The sequence below is a fragment of the Perna viridis genome, chromosome 2 (assembly GCF_037379345.1).
Source record: "Perna viridis isolate PV_CMFRI_1.1 ecotype Kerala chromosome 2, ASM3737934v1, whole genome shotgun sequence".
Lineage (NCBI taxonomy): Eukaryota > Metazoa > Mollusca > Bivalvia > Mytilida > Mytilidae > Perna > Perna viridis.
This window is the reverse complement of record NC_142446.1, coordinates 50,407,158-50,434,555: the sequence shown is the minus strand read 5'-3', so window position 1 is coordinate 50,434,555 and position 27,398 is coordinate 50,407,158. Positions and strand designations below refer to the sequence as shown.

General features: G+C 30.9%; 1 protein-coding gene across 2 annotated transcripts in view; it reads right to left on the bottom strand.

The window, feature by feature from the left end:
- Positions 1 to 2,078: 2,078 nt before the first annotated feature.
- Positions 2,079 to 27,398, bottom strand: part of LOC148625630 (sodium/potassium/calcium exchanger 4-like) — a 42,321-nt gene continuing 17,001 nt past the window's right edge. The window contains exons 1-17 of one of the 2 annotated variants that reach the window (XM_088569264.1): positions 24,921 to 25,025; positions 20,339 to 20,562; positions 18,825 to 18,976; positions 14,368 to 14,452; positions 13,642 to 13,745; positions 11,949 to 12,023; positions 10,621 to 10,700; positions 8,703 to 8,809; positions 7,985 to 8,090; positions 7,003 to 7,099; positions 6,039 to 6,142; positions 5,482 to 5,631; positions 4,949 to 5,027; positions 3,987 to 4,101; positions 3,095 to 3,207; positions 2,637 to 2,702; positions 2,079 to 2,302 (exon numbers count right to left, since the gene is read on the bottom strand). In XM_088569264.1, coding sequence (XP_088425390.1) covers positions 2,156 to 2,302; positions 2,637 to 2,702; positions 3,095 to 3,207; positions 3,987 to 4,101; positions 4,949 to 5,027; positions 5,482 to 5,631; positions 6,039 to 6,142; positions 7,003 to 7,099; positions 7,985 to 8,090; positions 8,703 to 8,809; positions 10,621 to 10,700; positions 11,949 to 12,023; positions 13,642 to 13,745; positions 14,368 to 14,452; positions 18,825 to 18,976; positions 20,339 to 20,546 — 1,788 coding nt within the window. In that variant the 5' untranslated portion in view covers positions 20,547 to 20,562; positions 24,921 to 25,025 and the 3' untranslated portion in view covers positions 2,079 to 2,155. Of the gene's footprint in view, positions 2,303 to 2,636; positions 2,703 to 3,094; positions 3,208 to 3,986; positions 4,102 to 4,948; positions 5,028 to 5,481; positions 5,632 to 6,038; positions 6,143 to 7,002; positions 7,100 to 7,984; positions 8,091 to 8,702; positions 8,810 to 10,620; positions 10,701 to 11,948; positions 12,024 to 13,641; positions 13,746 to 14,367; positions 14,453 to 18,824; positions 18,977 to 20,338; positions 20,563 to 24,920; positions 25,026 to 27,398 lie in introns of those variants that run through there. The other variant, XM_088569263.1, reaches the window with a different exon arrangement.

Genomic DNA, 27,398 nt, shown 5'->3' with positions numbered 1-27,398 from the left:
CGTAAGGAGTAAACACATAGTATTTTTGCTCATACTATTATGATTTGATGTACATGTATTAACAAATAGATGATATTGTTTGTACAAACATTATAACACTGTTACATTTATAATTGTTTTAACTTTCTGGTTAATGACATGTTTAATTTCATGAGGGCATATTTATTTACTTGTTTAATGATTATACTGACATTGTATATTAATTTTTTTCATTGTTATTATCTCATTGAATTATAATACTAGGCATCACTCAGTAAAATAACTAGATATGTTCGATTTCAAAAAAGACTTCATCAATTGTGAAGTTCAATAAATGACAATTTCTTAGTGTTTTATTAATAGTGGCCCTTTAAGACAAACAAAAATATTCAGAATACAGTTTAACTTGTCTAAACTAAACATTGAATTATCTAAAAACCTGTATAAACCAGACACTTTACTGTTCCCTCGTTCCAGTTTAAGGAGGTTAACCTAAGGTAAGGGACATAACTCTTGAAATCAGTGATATGTTTGTATCATATTCGATTCCACCAAAGCCTTTCAAGCTTTTCTTTGAAACAGAATGAAATCAGTCCAGGTTACTTTGATGCTTACATGAGATTGATGTAAAATGGTGAATAAAAACATTCCCATGATTGGTAAGAGTTGTTTCGTTTATCCTAGGTCTACCTCCTTAAATGTATTTTTGTAATTTTGGTAAATCGAAAACTTGTCCCAACTGAAACAATTTTAAATTCATAAGGGTTCAGTTTAGACTGGTTTCACTGTACTCCAAATGCTGATGTACTTATGTTACCCACTTTAAAGTTTTGCTATTCTGTGATAGTGTTAGATTTTATTTGTTTATTGTATGTTTAATCAGACTGTTCCATTTGTAAATAATGTTCAGTCATGTCTTTATGTATTGTACTTTCCATGTTATGCCAATTAATACATTTTTTTTTAAAATCTAGATTTGTTCTATTTCTGTATGACTGCAAAAAATTGCAGTTGTTTAACAGTAAATTTGTATCATGCTGTTGTTGCCCATGTATGTAGGTAAATTGGTTTCCAAACAATAACTTGAGTATAAGTATATGGATCTTTATGAAATTATACCACAAGGTGCCATACCACGAAAGGAAGTCTTGAACTGGTACTTTGTGATTGTGACTTGAACCAATCAGGAGATAAGGGCTTAAATGGGGCCATTATTAAGCATTTCTAGATGTACAGATAAAAACTTGATTATTGATAAAAATGAAGGATCTCTTTGAAATTGGACCACCAAATGCTATACTCCAAAAGAAAGGTTGACATTGATTTTGGGGATTGTGACTGGATCCACACAGAAATAAGAGGTCACTTTGGTTCTGGTCAAATTCTTCTCTTGTGTCAAATATTTAACTCAATAAAAAATTTAGAGCTGTATCAAGCTTGTGTCCATACTTGCCCAACTGTTCAAGGTTTGACCTTTGTGGTTGTATCCAGGTGCATTATACTAAGCACTTGATATCATAAGGTAATGTGGCTACAATGTTTTTGTCATTAGTAGCAAAATGTCATTTGGAATATAAAGGCCACAGTTGTAATATGTGCATATAAACACTTCCAACTACTTAAGACATGTCAATCAGCCAAAAAAGGTCATTTTTAAATTATTTTTTTTTCAAAATTTGGCCCAATTGTATATAAGTTACCATGGTATTAAAGCTCATTTCCATTACTTGCAGTTGAAAGCAAATTACGCTTTCCTAAACTTAAGATAACATTGCCAGAATAAAAAAAACAATTTAAAAAATATTCGGAAACATGCCCATACTGTATATCTACGCTGACAGCATGGTATGGAGTAAGATCATTACAGAACACTTGATAAGGAAGTTACAATAAGAATAATCTACTGAACAGAATGTAAGCTATGAGAACCTGCTTAATGTCCATATTTCTTGTGAACAAGTTTTGCTTAAATTCCCTACAACCTACAAAAAAAACCAAACAAACAAAACATTAGTACATTATTATAACAGTGCTTAAATTTAAAAAAAAAGTCTTTAGTACTTTATAGTCCAATATGAACAAAAAATTGGACACATAAATAGTGAGATATAATGAAACTTTAATGGTAATTCTTATAACACAAGATGAACACATGTTTTCTATAACAAATATGTCCCTATTCCCCACACATTGGTGGATTCACAAATCCAAAAACATTACATTCAGTCATAACAGAAAACAGTAAATATGTAGCGTATGATAACAAGAAAATTATTCCTACACGCCTTGTAAGTCTCCATCCGGAATAACTTATGGATCCTATCTGAAAAATAAAAGACGAAGTTTATTTATGCATCCTGTGTAGATTTGACAAAAACACCAACTACTAGGATTTAGAAAATATTATTAAAGGACTTGACTTGGTATTTTTTATGAAACTATTTGTGATATATGCTGGTATTTTGTTTCTTTGAAATTATTTCAAGAAGCAAACTTATTTTGATAAGCGTAACCATTGACAACAACCAGGAACGTTTTGATGGATACTAAATGCGGTAGCCTTGCTGGGTTCAAAAGGTAAAATGCATTGGTATTTCCTACAGTTTGTTGACATTTGAACATAATCTGAAACTTGAATGGATTAAGTGGAAACTTACTGTAATTAAAACTGTAACAAAAAGAAGAACTATAGAATACACCATTCCATTACTATTTATTTTAACCTGGAATAGAAAACACAATTGTTCTACAAAAAAAATGTGTTAATATAAATAACACACAAATCCAGAATTTAATACAATTTCCACAGTATTTGTGCAATTTTTAACAAGGGATAATTCTTTTCTAATAACTAAGGTTTTGATTAAAATCAACCAAATTGATGGCACGCATTCTCCCTGTTAAATACAAATATCCCAATCATATATAATACATAAAATGATTGTATACAAGAAGTACTCGACAACAAAATTATCAAAATAGGAAGGCAAATTCATCACTGAGATGTTCTACCAATTGTAATACAAGAAATGAAGCCTTAGTGTTTCAGATATTTTGAAAGTTGTAATACTGCAAAATTAAAATTGTTCTTGGTTACTCAATTATACACACTTACTGTGGTGCCGGCATATGCAACGCCAGTTTTTAAAAACCATGGTAAAGATAAACCTAGAAGAATATCGAATATATTGCTACCTAGACAGTTGGAGATGGCCATATCACCCATTCCTAAAAGAGAACAATAAAGTCAAACTGCAAGTTTTGCAGGTAGTTTACAGCACCAATAATAGATTTAATTTTATTAATTTTTGATTGGATGACTATCACCTGATGACCTCCCTCAAGTAAACTGGACCATTAACCTTTTATGAAATGATAGAAAGTTTAAGTACCAGTCCACTTAAAATTCAGACACTGCCAATGGTAACGTGATTCATGGTGAAGAAAAACTCACCAAACAAACGATACTTTTTCAGTCTACATATGCTATACTTTCACGTAACGATTATCATTCAGATCTGCACTTTTTAGAAAATTCTAGAATCACCTTCTACTAAAATCAACCAAATGAAACTGAACTAAGAACAATGACTCGTGCAAAGTGCCAATTTTATGTACGATCTATGTAATTTTCATCTCAACAGTACAACAAACAAATGAAACAAGAAATAAAACTGAATTCGGAGACTTGCATGAACCACCGTCTGTCTAGTTTTTCGGAAGACTACTACTAAAATCTTCTCGTCAATTATTCAGTTTACTACCAAAGGCTGTTCATCAGATTATTATAATTCAACCAAAGGAAGGTCATCTCTATTCACAGAAGTTAACTGGAGTAATCGTTACATAAAGAAAAAAATCACAAACTCGAGGAAATTAAATTTCCAAGGTTTTGTTTAGGTGTGACTTACACGATATGTCTGCAACAATTTTTATTTGTTATATCAGTTTCATTGAAGGAATCACTAATGTGTAGAATATTTATATTAAATAGATTCAATCTTTACCTTGTCTTGCTACAAATACACTGGCCATGGCGTCAGGTATACTGGTACCAGCTGCTAAGAATGTTATACCCATTACGCTGTCTGGGATGGAAAATGTAAAGCCTATCACTGTCACCTGAAAGTAATTTCTACTTTGAAAACACTTTAATTAATGAAAATATACGCTACTTCATATGACCAAATATGAGATTAATTGTAAAAAAAAATCTTAATATCAATCAAAATATCTTAATTTGTTCTATTGGTAAGGATTGTCAGCTTATTTTTTAAATAATACTTAACAAAAGACATAAAAAAGTAAACGAAGTCTTGCCTAATTTTAGCTAGAATTACTGGATGCAATAAAAGGATACATCGCACTTCTATGACTAAATGTTCTCATATATTTTCTGGAACTTTTATCTAATACCTAAGTTAAAAAAAACATCCCCAAATTCTTAATTTTATAGAAAAGGATTTTTTAATATTACTAAATAATAGTTCGGAGAAGAATTACTAATAATATAAATTGAATTAGTTATTTTACGAAATTGTTTCATAATATCACAAAATCATTTTCCGACACTAAAAATTAAATTTAATCAGTAATATTATAAAATCAATTTCTTATATTAGAAAACCATCTTAAAATATTAAAAAAAGTCAATTATTGAAAAATGATTTTGTACTATTACAAAATGGATTTGTATTTATGACAAAAGTTCCAGATTCTGTTGAAGATCAAGCCCAGTGACAGAATAAGGATATCAATGAAAGAAGGTGATCGTTTGTCAAGTTGTAAACAGACTCCAAATCGATCAATCAGATCATGCGAGGACAGAAAAAACTTTGACGACGTTAAATTACATGCCCTTGTTCAAGAAGTAAAGTGAGGGTATGATAAACAAACAACTCAAATAGCCACTTGACACACATAAAACAATTTTCAAACAACACGAAAAAATTATTTAATTGCTACTTACCATCCAGACCATTATATAGGAAAACATGGCTATCCACACTATTGACAACACAAATGTAAGTAAAAACCAATTTTCCCATCTGTAAAATATACAAATGCGTTCAGTAATATGACAAGCCTTTAATAACTATAATAGGGTTTCAGATATCAAGCTCCTCACAACACAGACGTTGGTTTCTTCTCTTACAAACCACTGCAGACGGGCCTTTCGAATTTATTGGGCAGAATTTAAATCAAACAGCAAATGGCAATCGGTAAACATTGTGTTAAAACATACTCTTTTCTCGACATTGCAAGATATTCCACTTTTCTGAGAAGGCTGACTGCAGCGTATAAAGAGTGAATTTCGAAAGTCAGAGTTAGTTCGAAGCTTGTTTTTGAATACGAGTATTATCATGTATGTTTTGTGAAATCTGGAAACAAAATACAGTTACAATAAAATTTTATACTGTGTTATATATACATGTAATAGTTATTCAGAATTTATTAAAACATGCACTTTAAAGTCATTGCAGAAACAAGTAGAACTATTACCGCTCTTTTCTACAATCTGGTATTGTGTAATATAAAATTGTTTTCAGTGGATACGACACCGCCCATTTTATAAGAACAAAATATCCTTCATCTAAACTTGGAACTCTGCGCCAGTAATCCCAATCCTCTCCCTCCATTGTAATATTAAACCTGAAACCAAAACAAAATCGTCTCATATAAGGTATGATGATCATAATGGAGAAAAGTTTGACGATACACTTAAAATACGACATTGATTATCAATTTATGTACCAGTTACTTCAGAAAGGTATTTCTATAAAAGCAGAGAAGGTTTACCCTACCGGTGCACATGGTCCATGCTCACCTATTTAGTAACTATAAGATTGATTGAACTGCAATACAATTAGAAAGTTAGTTTTGGATCACAATTTTGTCAGTTTTTTGTCCTAATGGTTCTAATATAGATAGGTTAACACATTTACATTACACCAAAATCTGTTATATTTATATGATTGTTTTTTTTTAAGTTTAATTTCGTCAGTATGTTATGAAATCTTATGATGGATTCTAATCAAACATAATTTAGAAAACTTTACCATCCACGTATTGACCGGGTATAAGATAAAACACTAGACTTATGAGCCATTTTTCTGAATTGTTGTCTTTTCTGATAAGCTTCATCTCTGAGCATACGTCTTCTCTGCAATGAATAAAGAAAGTTAAACTATAAGCTGTCGATAATACGAAAAAGGAGTATATTCGCATACGAAAAAGGGAATTCAATTTGTTATGATTATTACAGAATACAAAATCTTTTGTATTAATTTATTATGTAACATTAAAAATGTTTCTGTAAAGAATTTATTTCATAATTTACCTGAAGACATGATTTTAATTAATACAGTCATGTTAGTTCAACAACAAATGCAATTTATAACATTTTAGAAAGTAGAATAATTTTGTTATGTGAAACAATAATTATTAAATGTGAAGATCTGCACCATCAGCGCATAGCGCATTATGCATACATTCCCTTTTAGTTGTTATCTGGTACCATGTTCCAAACACGTGTTTGGTTCTAATGCTGCTAGTGAGAGGTTACTTCTTGAAATACTTGTCTTTACAGCATATCGAAATTTGTAATATTAATGACGATTTTTTTTTGTTTTTGTTTGTTTTTAGCAACCATTAAGTCGATACCACAGCTGATGTGGGTACTAGTGTTTAAAAGCCCAGTAGTCAGATTCGTCTCACCCGATCACGTGGACCCGATTTATATATAAAAAAATGCTGTATTTGTTCAATGATTTGATGGATCAAATGACATTGAGGGTTTGAGGGTAACAGTATTTAGAAGTCCATCACAGTCAGATTTGTCTGACCTGATATGTTTTTGTTTCGGAGTACTTCATGTATACAATATTTTTCTAATGATGCTGGTAAGAGGTTACTCCTTGAAACATGTGCAGCAAACCGAAATTTGCTATTTTGATATGAGTGGTATTTTTTTAAAAATTTTGATAGTAGTAATTATAACAAAAAAGACATTTTTATACTTACATAAGATATGATTAGAAAGGCAGCTGATCTAAATCTTGTCACTGGTTTAAATTTTTTTCTCATCATAAGACGCCATATAAAATCACAGAAATGTGGTCTGCAAAATAAATCACAATATAACTAAGTACATTATTAATATAGTGACCTGTGTAATTACAACAGTATAGCAATACTGTTTACAGTAAAAAAACTTTACAATGGGCTTATAAGTCACCTTTCTATATAGAAACATTTGTACATTTGTATAAAATTATCACGGATAACACAGGACATAGTCACAGTATGAAAAAGAACAAAAATAACGTTTTGACATGTAAATTAATGTTATTATATAGAACATATATATTTATGACTCACCCCGTCTAGCCCTACCACATTGTAGTGCGTTCAAGTTAAATTATTTTTAAATTTGGCAGTTGTTTGTGTTACGTTTAGTACTTGCTGTTGTCAACGTTCGTAATCAAGGGAACCAAGGTTCGAGCGAAAATAAATAAATAAATAAATATATATATATATATTTTAAGGATAAGAAAAAATATTATCACACACAACAAAACTAAAATTAAATTACCCCCTCCCCCCCCCAAAAAAAAAAGAAACAAACAAAAAAAAACCAGACAAACAAACAAACAAAACAAAACAAAACAAAACAAAAAACAAAAACAAAAAAACAAAAAAACAAAACAAAAAAAAAATATAAAAAAAACCCAAAAACTCGTAAACGAAACAAAAGTAAAAAAGTAATGGGGAAAACGATCTCCATAAAAACTGGTACATGGACCAGGTACTCCGAAAGAGTAGGTGTCCTCTGCATTTCTAGAAATACAAGCCAAGTTGATATATAAAGAGACAGTCAAGGTTGGAATGCAAAACGACGTTTAGATCTATCGAAATGACAGTATATTTCTACGTGAAACACCAAAGAGTATACATATTTGCTTTAAATAACCATGTTCTTTACATATTTTTTATGAATATTTACTTGATTTGCGTAGATTTTGCATATTCATCGGCTGGAAGATCTTTGTCTCGCCATTTCTTAGTCTCAATTGTTGTAAAAACATCATCATCTTCATCTGTAAAAACCTCTTCAAACAAACAGGTCTATATCATTAGTAAAATTGAATATAAGTCATAATCAGATTAATATGGTTACTATTCATCAGATACATCAGTAAATTTAATATGACAAATAAAGAGTAAGAAAGGCTAGGATGAGTCTAAGAAAAGTCAGAATGGCTGTAATCATTGAACAAATACAGATATTAGACAATTTAATCCAAAAAATCTGCGGAAAATATTACAATGTAAACCAGAAATTTCAACTTCTGAAATAGAAACTTCATCCGAATTTGCCGCACGTCCCGTATCTTAAATTTATCAGTTATCCCCGGGTTGTGGTGGGAAGTGTACACAATTTATAAAAATAAGTGATACAAATCAGTGACATCTGTTTTAATTTTGAAATTAAGTTTTACATGATTATTCTTTTAAATTTCACTATACACCTATTTTAATATATGCATTAAAGATGCCAGTCAACGTTAGTGTTTTTTTACTGAAACTGTAACTTTTAATACTAACGCAATCTAGATTCAAACGAAATAAATGAACATTTCTATGAAAATGACAAACAATAGAAAAGGGTCTATTTTTTATGATTTTTTTTGTAATATATGGACACATTAGTTTAATTATACCATAGTCTCCAGGGAAGGTTCTTTTAGCACCGTTTATTGGTAATATATTGGAAGACCTAATTTTCTCTATCTTTTTAGCAACCCACGATTGTAATGTCACGTTGTATCTAAAAAATATAAGTACGACAAAAATACGACGAAATAAATTTTGAAATTTGCTGACACTAATTAATACGAAAACAAATGACATATATTATAATCTAGTAAAGTAACCGTTATGGTGGCTACTGGATGCTACTTTATCATTTCTTCTCGAAATCAAATGCGACTATGTAAGTAGTAGGTAAGTAAAATAAGTAATTCTTGATATAAAGAAGCCCATTTAGAACACTTATATTTTTCATTAGGACCCTCTGAAACAAACACATAAAATATCAGCAAATATACGAAAATACATACAACAATAAATAAATGCATTGAAAACATTTAAGGAAAGATGGTGTTTTTTAATTAACGCCAATAAAGTCAGTACTTATAAATAATTCATTTTGTGTGTTAAAGCGTGAAAAGGCAACGTGCGAAAAGACAAAATTAGCAATAAGAATATTGATTTTTACGAAGTTATTATTTATTTCAAGCCTTTACGAATATGGTTTAAAACAATATTCTTGGCTTTTAATCTAAATCTAACTACGCAACAATCACCACAATACCGGAATTTCATCTTGATTTCAACATAACTTTGAACTGCTGTAGTTCTCCATGTACTGAACACCGATTCAGATACTATTGTTGTATTGAATTGAAAAGAATTGTTTAAGGTTATTGGTTCTTTTTTTTTGTGTTAGAAATAGCATAGAAATTACGTTGACTTCTATTGTTGAAAAGAAATAACTATTCTTTTTATTGGTTTTGAAAACATTATTGATCAAAACGAAGTATTGCATTGTAATTTTGTTGAGACTTTCATAAAACAACTTGCACTTGATTGAACATATAAGTGGCTTATATTGTCGAGCGATTGCCCGTTGTCCGAAAATAAAATTTGGGTTAGGTTAGACCCCTGTCTTCAAATTTGTAAGGTCGCTGAGTAAAGGAAGAAAATGCAATCTTTAGTTGTGTAAATTTCATTTTTGTTCAAAGAAATTTTTCTTCAGATTTTTATTTGATTAGATATGCGATGTAGTTTCTAGAGACGTACAATTGAATTCTAATGATACTCAGACCAATTTCTTATAAGTGGGTTGCTCAGATTAAATGACAAAGCATTTTCTGTGAAGTTATTATGTGGTGGTTTTCCTAGTTTACGGTATTTGTTCGGATATTGTCATTTGTTATAAGGACTTTCCTTTTGGCTACTGCCTAGATTTAATCAGTTCAGCAATTTTGCTATTACCCTTCAATCATGATAGATTAAGTATCACTCCAGCTAAGAATCATGCAAAATGTGATTCATGGGTAAAATCCTACATATTTTTATTTTTGATATTTTGCTTCAATTGCCATAGTAAACAGAAAGTAACTTTCGGTTTTTCAAATAACCCGTGTTCTTAGGAGATAAAAAAATAAATAGAATGCACTGTAAATTTCAAAATTAAGGGAGATAACTATGAATGACACTCAAACACAATAGAATCTATTGGATTTGCAATGTTGATTATCTCCTAAGAGCAGGCAGATCTGATTGAATAATTACACGTTTCATAATATAGACCCATAAAACAACTTAATTACAAAAATATAAATATGTAGTCTATTTTTGGGGTGTATCACATTTTTCATATTTTGCATGATTCTTACAAAGACAGCTACTTAAGCTATTTCCCCTTCGCTTTCTTAACTTTTGTCTCTTGACAATTTATATATAAAATAACGTTATTTCCCGTAGTTATTCGTTTTTCAAACCAAATGATTAATAGAAAAATATAAATAAGTAATGAATGATACTTGAAGAAGATATTAAGATATGTCTAAATACCTCATAACAATAATATATCCTATGTAAAGGACAAGCATAATAAGCGATTCATACCACGTGACTTCTCCATCCGATACTACCTGCAAATATATAGGCAAGATTATAAGAAAAATGTAACAAAATGCTTGTTGATACATAATAACAAAATGAGTTTTTAACTCATATGCAATGAACGCATGTGGTATATACTGATCATATCTGCCCATTTGTTCGTCCTTACCATCTCGTCACACTTTTCTTCTACAGACACAGCCACTTGATATTATAAGAAAAGCTATATACATATTAGGTTTAATTTCAAACGCCAACTACCTGCTTGACAACCTTGTTTATATTTTGACCATTTTGGGAATCAGGGGTATTACTAAGTGAGATTTGCTCACATTTTAGTTAGTGTTGGTTTTAGTATCTGTTAATTTTTGCACCTCCTAGTATTTCATTTCATTTTCAAAAATAGTGAATTTCATATGCGCATTATCATTGACTTGTTCATATGCTTAAGTATTCATGGATACGCTGTTTGTTTGTTTGTTTTTTTTTATAAAAATAATCGATTTATACAAAAACCACCGTTAACAAAAGAAAGAAAATTAAAAGATAAAAAGGAAAACTGAATTATTAAATCTAGAAATCTCAATTTTCATTAAAAAGTCGTTCTTACTACTTTGTTTAAAGTATTGTGATATATCTTACTACCGACACAAAGGTACATCTTTATGTATAAACCCAATGAACATTCTTACATCTGCGGGATACAAATTGAATATTTTATGAATCTATAATATTCCATTATCAAGAAGCGAAATAGAATAGATAGATCGCGTGTGTTTAGTGTTTTAAGTAGTAGGCTGTCTATTTTTGAGAAACCAAATATGGAACTTTGCTTCTTTGTTGCATGTAAATGTCATATATATATATAACAAATTCTCCTGCGGGGAACAGTTCTACAGATCAAAGCATCGGAGAAATCTCATTGCGCAAGGATAATTTATAGCTGAAAAGTTTTTCTTGTCAAAACACAACTACAATCTTTTCTTGCATAATATAAATTACACTAGTTATAGAATCAAACATTAGTGATTTCCTTTCATGTTCAACATTAATGAGAAATGAATGTAAAAAAATCAGTCAGCATTTAGAATTATACAGAAGCCTTCCTTTCTAAGCCAGAGCTATTATTTTCGTGTTTCTTCATAAGCTGTTTATTCATGTCTTTACTTAGAATTGTATGTCCGAAGTGTAACCTTTTTACATGGAATTCCCCAAGGCGACCTAGACTAACTACTCAAAAGTAGACGTGTTGATAGTTTGCCAATATTAGTACTCACCAATATTAATACAATAACAGACAGCGAATAGTACAGGGAGTCTCTACACATCATCCACCACGACAATGTTACAACCTACAAATAAAATAAATAGAATTTCACTCTAGCGTATTAAACTAGAGTTATGAGAATGAGAAACTTAGATGGGATGAATCATTGATCTACAAAATATAAAATTTAGTTTGGATGTCGAATCGGTCGTGCCTGTTCATCCAATGTGATATATTACTATGTTTGTGTCTTATCGATTTCCGGATTTTTTTGAAAATCCGAAATCCTATATGTGAAAAAAGGGCATGATTTTTTTTAAGTAGAAAAAAGCTAACTAATTGCTTGTAACCTTGACCTCTTGATCATTGATCGTTTGTTGGTTATGTTAAATTGTTTTGAATTTAACCTTTCAAAAATAGGACAGAAGATACTTAAGTTACAAGTAATAAACGGTATGAATTGTAGTCATAAAACTTATACGCAAATGTACAATCCAAAATAAAAACAATAAAACGTTTTTTTTTTATCTTATTTGCAGCATCACAATAAAGAATTAACAACAGGAGAAACCATACACGATCAAATCATTCACCAGACAGTTCCTGAAGTTAATAAAATATTATTATCTATATAAGTGTTCCATTGCTAAATCAAATTTGTCTGCGAGTTACTAAAAAGAATCCTTTCATCTTAAGACACGACTTCCTGGAAGCATATCTATGTTGGAAAAATCAGGAAAGCCTTGGTGGTACCTTCATTATTTGTGTCTGCCTATTAGTAATAGGAATGATCGCCTGAGCATGGAGTTTCATGAATGAAAAAGTACATTAATTCAAAAAGAATTTTTATCTACAAAATCATAACTAATTTAAAATTTATCTTTTTAAAGCTATGATTCGTTGGAAAATAACATAAGATGATTTATTATAAGTGTATTTAGAAACGTTTGACCATTCCAACATCTCTTCATTATCAACTATTTAAGACTGTATAGACAGACTGGCAACACCATAATTTTAAACTTCTAAAAAACTCTTAAAGTACCATATATGTGCGAATAGATAACAAAAGCTTTACAGATAAGCCGTATTATATCTTTTAGTGTCAGATGTATACTTCTTATTTCTTGCTAATGACCACAGGGAAACACGGCACATTTATTTATATTTATATCCCGTGATGTGAATGACAGCTCATTAATCTACCACTAAGTAAAGGGATATTTTCTATTGACTTTTTGCGAAAGACATTGACAGAATATACGATTTCCTCTTATTTAGATGAACGCACTATTGACTTGTAGATTATAATCATGTCCAGAGATTTCTCTGCTAGACATTATTAATTGCCTCTCTACTGTGTTTAAGTCTTTCCGTAAGTGAAAAATGGAACCGCCAGTTTAATAACAGTTTAGTCAATAAAAATAACTTAAAAGCCTTTACATCTAATATCACTTAACACTTATCGAATTGACGACTTAACAAAATAATATTGTTGAAAAAGTTTATACATAACAATATCGTTTTATGTGATTGGTCATATTTATATGAACATCAGGGAAATACGAATGGTTCCTTTGAGATATCTTAAAATAGTAAAATCGAAAAACGATGAGTTTATTCGACAAAACTTGTTCAAATGCATATTTGTCAGTCTATATTTTACGACGACTTAGATATCTTTAATATAAACGGTACTGTACCTGACCGGCTAATAAACCACATATTCCTATAACAAACAGAATATTAAATACGGCAGAGCCCACTATAGTGCCTACTCCAACATCTCCTTTCGTAATAAATACACCTGGAACATAGGATTATAAAAGGATTATATTTGCATTATTATATATATCGTAACAACTCAATTTTGGCTTTATGGAAATAAAGGTAATAACAAAATTACCGACCTGATAAAATCAAGGCTATAATCAAAATGATTAGTCAAAATGAAAAGTAAAAATGAAAGTCCGTTTGACAAATTGCTATATCAGGGTAAAAACCGCAAAGTTGGAAACCATGGCAATGGTTCTGACTTTGTACAGTTATTACCAATATGACAGGTGGGTTAAACCGGGTTTTATAGTGCTAAGAACCTCCTGTTTCCATTATGGTTCCTTATTTTGAGATATTTCAACACAGACAACCACAAAAGCAAAGAAAATAACATCTAGGAAGCTACCTGCAGAAAAATCACGAAAACACAATTAAATTTAATTTAGCTAATAGAGTCATGATTAAAATAAAATGCTTAACTTTGTTATTCTGAGTTTATGTGGGTCATGTTTGAATTTTAGTGTGAGTAACTGCCGTTTGTTGCTTGTCCTTGTTGTTCGATGTTTTGTTTCGTTTATGGTTTCATCATTTAAAATGTTCATTTGCTCTCAAATAATGCTGTATTTATTAATATAATTTGTTGTAGAACTTACCGATAATAGCGGTGAATAACTCTGGTGCTGAACTGCCAGCAGCCATAAAGGTAGCCCCTGCCACATCTTCACTGAAGCCCAGTTTCTGAGAAAACAAAATATATAACAATTATTGAGTACCATAGTTTATATTTATGCATAATACTACAAATACAAGTATGTCGAAAATGCTCGCGGATGCGCGCAAATACCCAATACATGTACAATTATACAGTGATATACAAAATAATGAGAGCGTGTATGTTCAACGATTCAGACTAACAATCCATAAAACAAACAAATAAAAAAATAGCAGTAATGTCCGACAGGGCGGGATGGTGATCTGTAGAATTGTTCTTTGCTTGGCTTTTGGTGAATAACTGTCTCATTAGCAATTACACCACATCTGTTATTTTTATATTAATAAACAAAATCATAGTTTGTTATTTATGATCAATTAAAAAAAACCCTTCTCATTTGTATAGTCATACTAATTTGATGAATTCACTGTGATGATTCTCAACTTTTAAGAGTGAAATTAAATCCAATGGACTGTCTTTAGTACATTTTAAACATGATATTAACAAAAATCGTTAAATGATGAAGCATTTATTTATTGATTTAAAAAACAATAAATAAATAAAAAATGTGACTATGCAATTATAATTTGGGTAGAAGATTACGTGACTTAAGGTCAAGGTTCAATAATAAAAAAAAAACAACCAGATATAATTAACATTTTATGTCCAAGCTCAGGAACGGCGTCTGACGTTCGAAATTCACTCTAGATGCTGCAGTCAGCCCTCTCAGAAAATGCAAGTCGGGAAAAAGTGAATGATTTTACGCGACTTTAACCGATTGTCAAACGACTTATGATCTGAATAATTCCAGAGAATTTCGAAAAGCTTTCTGAAGCGGTTAGTAAGAAAGGAAACGAACGTATTTCATGTCCAGAAATGTTGTGGGTGACGTAAAGTTTTTAAATTTTATCGCAATATATACTATATTATTGACAACGAAATACCAATAGAATTCGATAAGTCCTACATAAAGGATAACACATGTCTGTAATAACCAAGCAAGCACGACAATTTTGCTTAAAATTATAAATAATTGGATTAATATCGATGAAAACTGCTCCGTTCCAACTTACACTATAATATTCATAGGATCTGTAGCTATGAAAGGTCCTCGAAATCCGTTCTAATTCAATTTATTTGAGCTTTTGTTGATATTTTCATGAACTATAGTTTAATTATCAATGAAATCGCAAAACAAAACGATAAAATTGAATCACGAAGAATGTCATGGAGTTGTTGTACGAAAACTTTACGTAAAACTTCATTTATCATTTCCTATAGATTGACGTAAGGCATGGGATAAATGAGTAATGGATAGCCTTATACAAATATTGGATTACTCTTTTGTGAAGACAATTTACTTTTTTTTTCTTGCTGCATTGTGGATAGATAAATTTACATGAAAAATTTGCTAACAGAGTGGTCAATAAATAGCTCAACTCAAAATCGCCAATCATGTGAATATAACACGTATTTCAAGAAGTTACCTCTCGTATGCTGCATTAGAAACAATTACATTTTTTCTGGGGAAGTTCAAGGTTCGAAAGAAAAGTGTATGCAAGAAGCACTCAAAACCCATAAATATCGAAATAGGAATCCAAATTCAGTACCGATAGGTTCCACCTTAGTCCTAACATCATTGTTGCCCCATGTTTAATACAAAGAATTAAGCTTTATGGTAATAATAGTAATAATAATTAAAGTTTACGTATCGTGGAACGTGGGACAAGTCACCAATCTTTCACATATTGCCTCGAAACGTTAAACTGAGAAATCCAAATTATACCCAAATTAGGACACGTTGAAGTTTTGGCGGAATCAGTCATCATGGTAGCAGCAACTTTCACATGGTCATGGAACCCCAAAATTTAGATTTAGCATGTCATTCCTTCCTAGAATAAACTGTACCAAATTTCAAGTTCCTAGGCACCTAGGTTTCCAAGATATTGCAATGTCCCATATTTTGACCTTTTTTCCTTATTTGGCAGCCATTATAAAATGGCCGCCTTTTTCGGAGTTTTAAAAACTTTAGATATCGAATATGTGTTCGTTAAAACTGGCCTCATGGTTTCTGAGAATTTGTCCGAATAAGTTCATTGATAGAAAGACGGAATAATAATAATAATAATAAATAAAAATAATAATAATATACGGAGTAAAAACAATTAGTCACCGACACTCCGTGGTCGGTGACTCAATAAAACTTCACGTCTAAATTGTAACTAAAAAACGAGACTTGCATATTACTTAGAACACAAAATACACAAACCCAATTAGAACAAAGACTGTAAACATGCTTTGCTTTCGAAATAACAGTAATCTAAAAGAGGATGGAAAAAAGAACAACTAAAGCTTATATGCTGTTGCGATTACGTTTCATTCAACACCATTCATTGTCCATTTAAATGTGTTATTATTACATCTCAACCAGTGTATATTTTTGTTACTCACTGAATTAGTTAAAAACGACTTTTGTCAAATGTTTTGCTGAAACAAATTGAATTAGGGTGTCCTAACTTAACGATTTGATTCATGACTTTGCACAGATTATTCTTCTGTGTATGTTATTTTTGGTTTTAATGAATTGTACTATATTTCTTGTTTGTTTTGTCAGAGGATGCATCCTGGTTTGCATATTCGGAAATAATACTTCTTTACAACTACCGGATATATCATGGGCAAATTGATGGGTATTTATTTTATTAAGAGGTCGATTATTCTACTTCTGTTCCTCATCCACGATCTTAGATTTTATATAGTGACGCGTTGGTTTCTTATTTACTTAAAGTTTTTATGTGTGTGTGTTGTTTATTTATTTTGAGCCCGTTTTTTGTTGTTGTTAATTTATCCCTTGCTTCAACCATCATTACGTTTGATTTCATCGTTAACATGTTATAAGAATTTCAACCACCACTATTCACAGCTTCCACCACTGTGAAGAGACTATTCAAAATAGATTACTGCTCTGCAGAATTGATTATCAGAATATCCGACGCAATTTGATAAACTCCTACTTAGAATCAGAACCGACCTGTTACACTCAGTAGGACGCGATTATTGTTGGAGATGAATATCTTTCTCATTTATTATAAATGGAGTGCCTTCCAATTTAATTATTCTGATTGAAATGAAACTCACAATGAACTAGATTTATATGTTTTTTTCATAAAGTGTCTGCTGGAGATAACTAAATTTAAAGGAAGTTTTGGAGTTAAGTCATGGCATTGGATAGCTCTAAAACCTGTTAAAACATGCAATTGTTCGTGCTTTGTTTCTAATACACTTTCCAAGTGTGCTGAAATTCTTAAAATGACTCTAAAACTACTTCAAATATAAAAATAAGCAAATAATTAGGATTTCACTAAACTTTAGTTTATAAAAGTATACCCGACTGGTGTACTAGTTACATGTATTTCCCGATTTTCTTCAGTTTTTACAATTATTGAAAACAAAATCGGCATTTGTATGCTTGTTAATTGAGTATATATTAAATGTTTTATTTGATTAAAAGTTAAATATGTAAGTAAACTAAACTTATAATATAGATGTAGCATATGCATTATGTTGTTTCATATGATATAAATACTATTAGGTCATTATGTCATTACTGCTTTTTTATATATTTAAATTATATTTGCCATAGATTGTAGCTTTTGCAATAAAGAATTATTATTATTTATAAACAGTTAAGATGATTATTTCTTTTCAAATTAGAAGTAAAATAGACGTACAACATATGTACAAGTAATTCACCCAAGTTTTTGTAAAGTTTTTTTAAAGTTTAGCTGATGTATGAGTTGCTTTCAGATTGAAAGTATAAATACGTGTACTATAAGTTAATTCTCGTCATTTGTGAACATGGCATAAAGAAGGATTCGAAGGAGATTACGTTTACTGCGGAATTATGTAAGCAATTTAATGACAAATCTGACAGAAGTTTAATTCCAAAAACCAAACATGATGACATTAAAGAAAGACTACAACTGATTAAGTCACCTACAAGAAAACAAGAGATTACTATTATATTGAAAGGTATTTTCATTTACATTTAAATTTATTTGTTCTATTCTACCGTTTGTTACTATATAGTAAGTATAATGTGAACAAACAATGTGTAGCCATATGTTGAAATGTAAAAGTCCCATAAGTCCTGTATTATTTACTGAATCAAATTGCGGCGCTATGTGATAAAAACCAAAATAGTGGGTAACATTAACAGACCTTGAAGTGGTAAATGAGACACCACACACAAAAAACAAAAACCAACCAAAAAATCTTTACTTCAAGATTTCCATATTTTTTTCAATTATTCTTTTATTTTTAAATCTACTTCTCCATTGTAAGTTCTCACTCTTTCACCTCTGGCAAATATATACAAAACCGACAATATATAAATACCTGACATATCTTGTCCAGAGAAGTTACAAAATAGTCATCGCAAACAATAGCTAAGGCGGCAAACATATAAACGACTACCATTAAATGAACAAGGCAGGCGCCGTGTAATCTTTGCTTGTTATTAAAGGCATCTGGTGGAAACTCATGAAATGCTGAAAGAAAATATAATAAAAAAATTAATAGAAACAATTGTCAATAAAATTTGGATTAATGAACTGTAAAATTTTTCAAAATACTTAAGCATCGGAATTATATCTTTAAAATTCCAATCACGCCTCGAAGTTCATTAAAGCTGAAGTGTTGTATTGAGTACTTTCTTTAATTAAATGCTTCGCAACTAACAATTTAATTGTTCCTCGGAGAACTAGCAGTACCGAATGCTTTTAACATTAATTATTGTATTTACAGCTTTATCTATGATTTCTGTGATTTGTTCATAGTCTTATTCGATGCAGCTCCATGATAGCTTTAATGGAAAGATGTGTTCTGTCTTAATTTGTTCTGGAAATATCATTTGTCAGATAGAATCATTTTTAACGAAACCAGATAAAAATGGATATAAATCAACTCATATTCAAATGCAAGCTCCGACATAGCGTCTGACGTTCGAAATTCACTCTAGGCGCTGCAGCCAGCCCTCTCAGAAAATGCAAAAAACTTGCAAATCGGGGAAAAGTGAATAGTTGTACGCAAAGTTATCCGATTGTCAAACGAAGTATGATTGGAACAACACCCAACAATTTCGAAAGGCCTGTCTGCAGCGGTAAATAAGAGAGGAAACGAACGTCTGTCACTGCGCGGAACTTGATTCAAATGCAGTGAAATTGCAAGAATTAATACTCTTCAATCAACTCAAGTTTTATTGGAATCCACCAATTAATAAAGCGATGTATTAATCATCTAGTAATGGTGAAACAAACCATTTAACCTTTCTGACACCCAATCTTTAGACTAAACGGGCACTTTCTACTCAAATACATCTTTACACTTCCCTCGATTTAGTAAAATTTAACGCCAAAATTTAAAATCAAAATTCTTCACAAAATACGAATGACTAACAGCTTCATCACTTATAGACATTCATCTGGACAATAATTCAAAATCATTTGCGCATAGGCGTATATTTAGAAGAGAAGCAGTTGTAAGATTTCGTTTCTGCGATGATCCTTTTGTTATATATAAGTAGTCATTTCATCGAAAATAGAAAGAAAAGTAAGAACTATTTAATAATTGCGGTTCATGAAGCGATAAGTGCCCCAAAGTTGGTTATGCGAGCAATACTTGGCCAAAGATTAAAAACAATCCCTATAATTTAATTTCTAATCGATTTTAGTCAAAACCAAAATGCGTCCCTTCATCAAAGCCGTATTTAGTTTGGAATTACATGAATAACGGACTGCAGACTGATCGACGATAATAATGTCATAGTACCAACTAAGTTTATCAAAAATATTTTTTCTTGTTAAGAAGAGAAATAAACAATCAAATCAAATTGTTCAAATATATCTCCTTACCTGGTTCTGTACATGCTGGAGCCGGTTTGAGAATTGTTATATTAGGAAACGTGCTACTGTTTGTTATGTTACTGATGGCGTATGTTACGGTTGTCTTTAAGAAGCTAGATGTTGATTCCATCGCCATTGTTGATATTAAGTCCGTATCCTGAGTCACTTGTGACATGGCAGAAGACATTTGGATGCTGTCAGTATTTGAGATATTCATGTTGGGATTAAGAAGGCTGTAAAATCAAGGGAAATTGCTCCAATCAATTATTTGTCACGATACTATGATGTAAGAATAACAAAATGGCTTTAGTCAATAACGACTAAAGTAGCTTCGACTACCAATAACCATTAAAATCCAAGAACAGAGTACGATTTACTATCATATTGTTTTAGCAAAGTCAATGTTTTGCTCCTTGGAAACGATCAGACTGAACAGTTTCCACTTCCACAGCTAACTAACATATTGTCATATATTGGTTGAGGGGTTATAATTATTATGTCCAATCACCAATATTTATCTACGATTCAGTGGTGATAACGTTTTCCAACTAATTGCAGTTATTTAAACTTAGTGCAGAGTCTGAAAACAAATCAATGGTCTATAGCAATATGAATTTTAGATAACGAGCTTTGGAGAGTAATTTACACACTTTCTGATCACGGAAAAATTCCATGTTGTTCAATATCCTATAACATCTTAATTCGGTAAATAACCAATGAAATTCTATATCTCAAATCATAAAAGAAATACAGAATAACTTGAATATACTTTTATCATGTTAGGTCTTTTTTATGAAGTTCTTATTATACAGAGCTTAATGTGATATTTATTTCCTTATTGCCAATGATATCTCAAAGATTTGATAAGTTTTTTTCAGAACAACAAATTGACTGTAAGTAAACTTTTAAACTTTTTTATTGTGTTTAATTTCATATTTGTAAGTTAATACATTCTGAAAATTTGTTTTCTTTAAGGAACTGAAATGAATATCCCAAAAAAGGATACAATTAGAATGAATTAATTTTCTTGACCATGAAATTTTAAAACCGAAAGAAATTTCTTGGAGGCAGTAGCAACATGACAAACCTGACTAAAATTCACAAGAAATCTGTGGCCCTTTTCACAAAAATTCGTAAGAGTAAAATTAATCGTAAGTTATGACGTCGCAATACATTTATTTACTATGACGTCATGACTTACGACTAATTTTACTCTTACGATTTTTTGTGAACAGGACTACTGTTCTTTTTTGTAATGAACAAGTATTTATATGCTTATTTCATAGCTTACTTTTGTTGTAATTTTGTATTTCAAGAGAGTTCGAGCCTCTGGTCTTCATTGAAAATATTTTAAACCCAACGGCAGAAAAAGCTTTCCTTATAATACAATTTATGATTTCCAGAAGTCGAGGAAACAAAAATATTGACTTTCAAATCAAACATAAAGCAATTTGCAGCTTTTCAAACGATAACTCCTTTTCCAATTAAATCAGTTTTAATTTTATCTGCCATTTCGCATGTTACGTTAATCTTGTTTTATTTTGTAACCACATTAGCATTCTAGTTTAGAAGTTGCATTCATTTTCACCTCAAAGGGAAGCAATGATATGAAGTACTGCTTGATTAAAATTTAAATAGAGAATTTCAAAGAGGTTTAAAGAATTCCGAAAATTAGAACTACAGTGAAGGGTGAGCTGAGGTCTTCAAGTCAATCCTTTTTTCATCAGATGTATTTTTTTCTCCGTGGGAACGTTCATTCTATAAATTTCACGATAATTGCCATAATCGCTTCTGAAACGGAAATATCGAATCGATTTGACAAACAATGGAGATAATTTTCTGTTGAGCAATTGGAATGAGAGTCAACAGAAATTCATTCAAAACGGATAAATATTTGTTCAGTAACGATTTTTTAACGATTCAAAAATGTCATTCTCTTATTGCATTTTGCAAAATTGCTAACTTAAAACAATTTTCATGTAATGAGTAATCCTATTAATATTGATCATATCTGATAAGATTATTAGTATGAGCCAAAACGTCTCATCTCAAAGTTGTCATCAAGCTGGCTTATTTTATTAATACTCGTCATATCTAGACTATATTTAAAAAAAAAATTTCAAATGTACCAATAAATCGTAATATCTGAATAGTATCTCTATGCCATCTTGCCAGAGCATCTTGTCTTTGTACAATTTATACGAATTTTGTTACTTTTTAATAACATAAGATAATTTTATCAAAAGTCTTGCCCACTCAAATCCAGATTCCACACACAGATTCAGCATATGTCCGTGAAGATCACACTTTTTCATGTTTAATGTCTGTTTAACTTAGCTGACGATGATTGTAATTGTTTAATTACACACTCAAGTCAGGATTTTCTTTCGCTGTATGTCTTGTTTCTTTTCCACTTTTAGTAAACTCTTATGTTGCTGGAGTCTGTAAGGGCAATAATTTCGCTGTACTAGCGTATAATCTTGTTTTGGGGCCAGCTGCAGCCTGTCCTGTGGTATGAGTATTTCCTCGTCGTTTATTGAAAACATATATTATTATTTTTATTATTTATTGAAAAGTCCTAGGTGGCATTAAGCTTACATTTTTGATCCCGTTGGGGTAATTATCTGATTGACATCATATCCATCCTCGTTATAATTGAGTGAAGAGAGTAAATCAAATTAATGTCAGTTTGAGTCGAGACTTAATGACGTCATAATATGCCGTACCCTGTAGTGTAAAGAAGAGTGGAAGGTAATGTATTTCATCCCTGGAATATTTTCATACAAATCAAACATTTAATGCATCAAATGTAATAAACATTTTCAAGTTAAGGCTTCTGAATCAGAAATAAATGGACGTCGACACACCCTAGTGATCGTCGAAAATCGACAAAAAATTGATGTGCTCAAATATCGAAAATACCAAACTATTCACACAAAACGTTTATGTGTAAGAAGTTTTTCATAAAACAAAGCAGCACCTTTTGAAAAATAAAATATCGGTATACACAAGAAATCACTATAGCCTGTTACATCGTTTAGGGATGTTGGTGCACCCAACATTCAGCATTTAACATGAGTTAGACATTATTGTATCAAAGTAAAATATGTACTACATGAGACGTACAAAAAATTCTTACATATGTAAATATTCAGATAATCCAACCTTGACTATTCCCCAGTCTCCTTCTTTAGTTCTAATGATCTGATAAAAATACATAATGGAAGCCATAAATATAGCCTTTCCCTCAAATGTCGCGTTTGTTTCATTTTGGAAAAGTCTTATGTCTGTGTTATTTAATCCCAGAATATGACATAATTTAAAAATAGTTCAGAAATATGTTATTATCGACACGAACTGAATAAAATATACGAATTTCACCTACACTTATAAATGGTATTAACTTACTTAGCACAAATCTTGTTCGTAAAGATTCATATAGTAATTTTTAAAACATATTTTGTTCATCCTAAACTAATAAGCGTGTTCACCCGTCAAAGAGTAATCAAGGGAACCAAGGTTATAGTGGTAATCAAACGAATGTAATCCAGGGACAAAGACCATACATGGAAAACCGGCACTCACAACAAAGAACATAAAGTAACCAAAACCATACATACAAAGCAACAAAAGCAAATGAGCAACTCAGACTCTAATAAAAACTGGGAGCATGGACCAGGTGCACCGTTAGGGTAAGCGTCTTCTGCTTTTCTAGAAACATCCCATGAGTGTTGCTCATAAAAAGTCAAGTCCGGGGTAGAGGAAAGAAAAACTATGATTGAATGAAAAACAAACAAGACCTTAACTGAATGGAGGAAAATACTTTCTTAGTTTAAGATTTAATTTAAGTACATGAAGAAAGTATTTCCACAAGTTTCTTATCAAAAATAAACAGAAAAGACTTCAGTTCAGTTAAACATATCTCAAAGTGCCATTTAATCAAGTCTAATTAGCTAATTAGGTGGCTAATGTTTCCTACAACATCACGTAAAGCAATCTATAAAGGCAATCGATAATAACAATTTCCTTGTGTGGCATTCGAAGAATGTCATTTTTTTCTATTTTAATTAAATTCCCTTTGAAGATTTCGGAATAGATTGCAAGTTTTCAGATGTATAACATTTTTATTACATTTCTGACTTTCTTACAGTCTGTAGATTTTACGTTCAAATTATATTTTTTTTTATCGATTTTGAATTTCCCTAAAACCATTGTTTATTGATTTTTGTTTTCATTTCATGTTTATTTTTGATAATACAAAATGATATCCACAACTGAAAAGACGACAGACAAGCCATTGTAAAAAGATGTAATCACAATACATGTCAGAAAAATACGGTGTAATAAACACACCTTTTCCAAACTTTCATATCATATCTTACATATTAGTATAAATTGATTTCAATTACTCCTTACTAGAATATAATATTTGTTAGTCATATATAAATGAACATTGTCAAAGTTTTCTTGAAGCATCCATGGAAGTAAAAAGCTGAAAAAAGCTGTACACAACAACTAAATGTAAAGGAGGGTGACGCTTTTGATTCTATATATATAAGTTAATACTTTTTATAAAACCTGACAATCTTACCTTCTAATAACATGAAGTCATATATTACTCGTCAGTTTCTGACGTTCTGCATCTCAACTGTCCCATAAAATTGATCCAGGAAACCATTTTGTGTATGCTTCATCAAATGCTTCTATTGCATCGATATTAAGTGATGTCATCAGCAATCGTATATTTCAAGTATTACTGGAAATCAAATATATACATCCCAAACAATCCCGATAGACACTAATATTGATCCAAGATTTGCTCGAGGGTTTAGATTGAGGAGTTATATTATTATATTTTATCATATGTTTTCAATATATATTTTCAATATTTATATTTGACAGGTATTTTTGTGGATTTTGCAGTACACAGCATATTTCGGTTGAAATCATGTGATGTAAATCCCTTTTCTGATGATCATGTTTCAATAGATTTCGTATCAGATGTAGCCGAGAATTTGCTCAAAAACTGTGTGGTGGTTCAGCTTGTATCACTTTTGCAGAAAACCTTTATTACTTATTATCTGATAACAATTTTTTTAATCTTATATAAAATGTATCTTTGCACTAAACGTTATACTAAAATTATAATTATGTTTCTTACTAATTCAAGTTTTCGTAAACAAACGTACTTCTGTGAAATGCCAAGACTGATTTCAAAACATAACAGTTTTGGACTTGTTCAATATGTGTACTATTCCAACATATAAATATTATTACGATTAAAATGGTTTAATCAGGCTGTTTTATTTGGAGCAAAAAGGGCGCACTCGTTTTCATTAGTACGGTATAAAAGTAGCAAGAAAACAAGCATTCATTGCAAGTGTAAGCAAGTCCAAATCGTTTATACTGGAAGTTATAGTGCATAAAGCAACAGTTTATTATAAGACATGCAAGACATGTACCTTCTTATGGTATATATATTACCTGACATGTATTTTCTCTTTCCAACTCATGTTTTTTTACAAAATATAACAAATATAAATTAGGTGCAGTCAAATGAAAAAAAATATCTATTCGGTGTGTTATAGGAAATTAGACTCATTCCCGTCAATACATCGCTTTAATTAGAAAAAACATAAATCCCCTCTTACTCGTGTATCAAGCCTCACATTAAAGTTCTCGTTATATGCATTGAGCAATCAGCCGCTATCCGTGCAGTGTCTAATGTCGGTAACATGTAATTCTTGTCAGTAATACCCCTCCAATCAATGCTATTAGTAATTCAATAATTTCTAACACTATCATAGGGAGATTTTGTAGAGAATGTATTTTCACATAGGAAAAGTAAAGTTAAAAGAGCTTTTTATTTCCTAAAAACATGTCACAAATTAATTGAATAACCCGAAATTAAACGTAGGGTAATTTTTTAAAATTATTTTACATGTATCATTTCTTCAATTGACAGAACCCTGAATAAATGGACACAAATGTACATTGATGGATTCGAAATGGTTGATACTCATAGTTAAAAAGTGCCAATTAATTCCAGAAAACTGGATACGTGTTTCAACAAGTGACCTCTCATGAGCAAGCTCCACGCTGCGGCAAACGTTCGTTTCCCCTCTGACTAACCGCTACAGACAGGCCTTTCAAAATTTTGGTCGTTATTTAAATCATACATTTTTTAATAATTTGAGACGTCGCCTAAAATTATTTACTTTTTCCCGACTTTGCCAGATTCTTGCGTTTTCCGAGAGGGCTGGCTTAGAGCGTCTAGAGTGAATTTCGAAGGTGAGACGATGTTCCGGAGCTTGTCTCATGAGCAGCGCAGCATTATAACCAAAAACCTGATTCAAAAGTAAATTGTATACACATATATTAAAACCAAAACATATCGAAATAGAAAACAAAATCAAGTACCAATACGTTCTGAGAGTATTAAAAGGAACCCCATATTTAGTACAAGTAACGATGCCTAAGTGTTCAGTGGGTTCAAATTTTGTATCACGACAAATATCGGTACCAGTTGATTTGTTGTTCGTGGCCATATGAACTCCAGTGGTGGAGATGCAGGAAATCTTCAGTACCATCACCGAGGAAATGTGATTTCATCCCAAACTAGACAATCGCATGTCTAAGGATGGAGATCGTGTCAAGAAAACTCAGACACAAACAAATAAATTGATTAAAACCTTAACTAAATGCATGAAAAACTATCCCAGTTAAAAAAAAACCTCACGTATGTTTTAAAGAATGCAAGTAAAACTAATTTTTGTTTTCAAAACAACAGCAAAGGTAAAACAGGATAAGGGATCCTAGCAATGCTAAATATTTTACCACTTTTTATGTAACGTAGTACACGTGAAATTTTACTTTTCTGTTAACTTTGAAAACCACAAATTTTCAGCCGGATTGGCTTCAAAGTCAGACTATGCACCAACAAAAATAAATGACAATATACTGTTAGGTCAACCTGATCATGAGTCAATTAATTGATTATCTTCGAAAAATGTTTTACTAAGTCATCCTTTATTGTTTTATACATAAACTATAGAATCTATTAAAGATT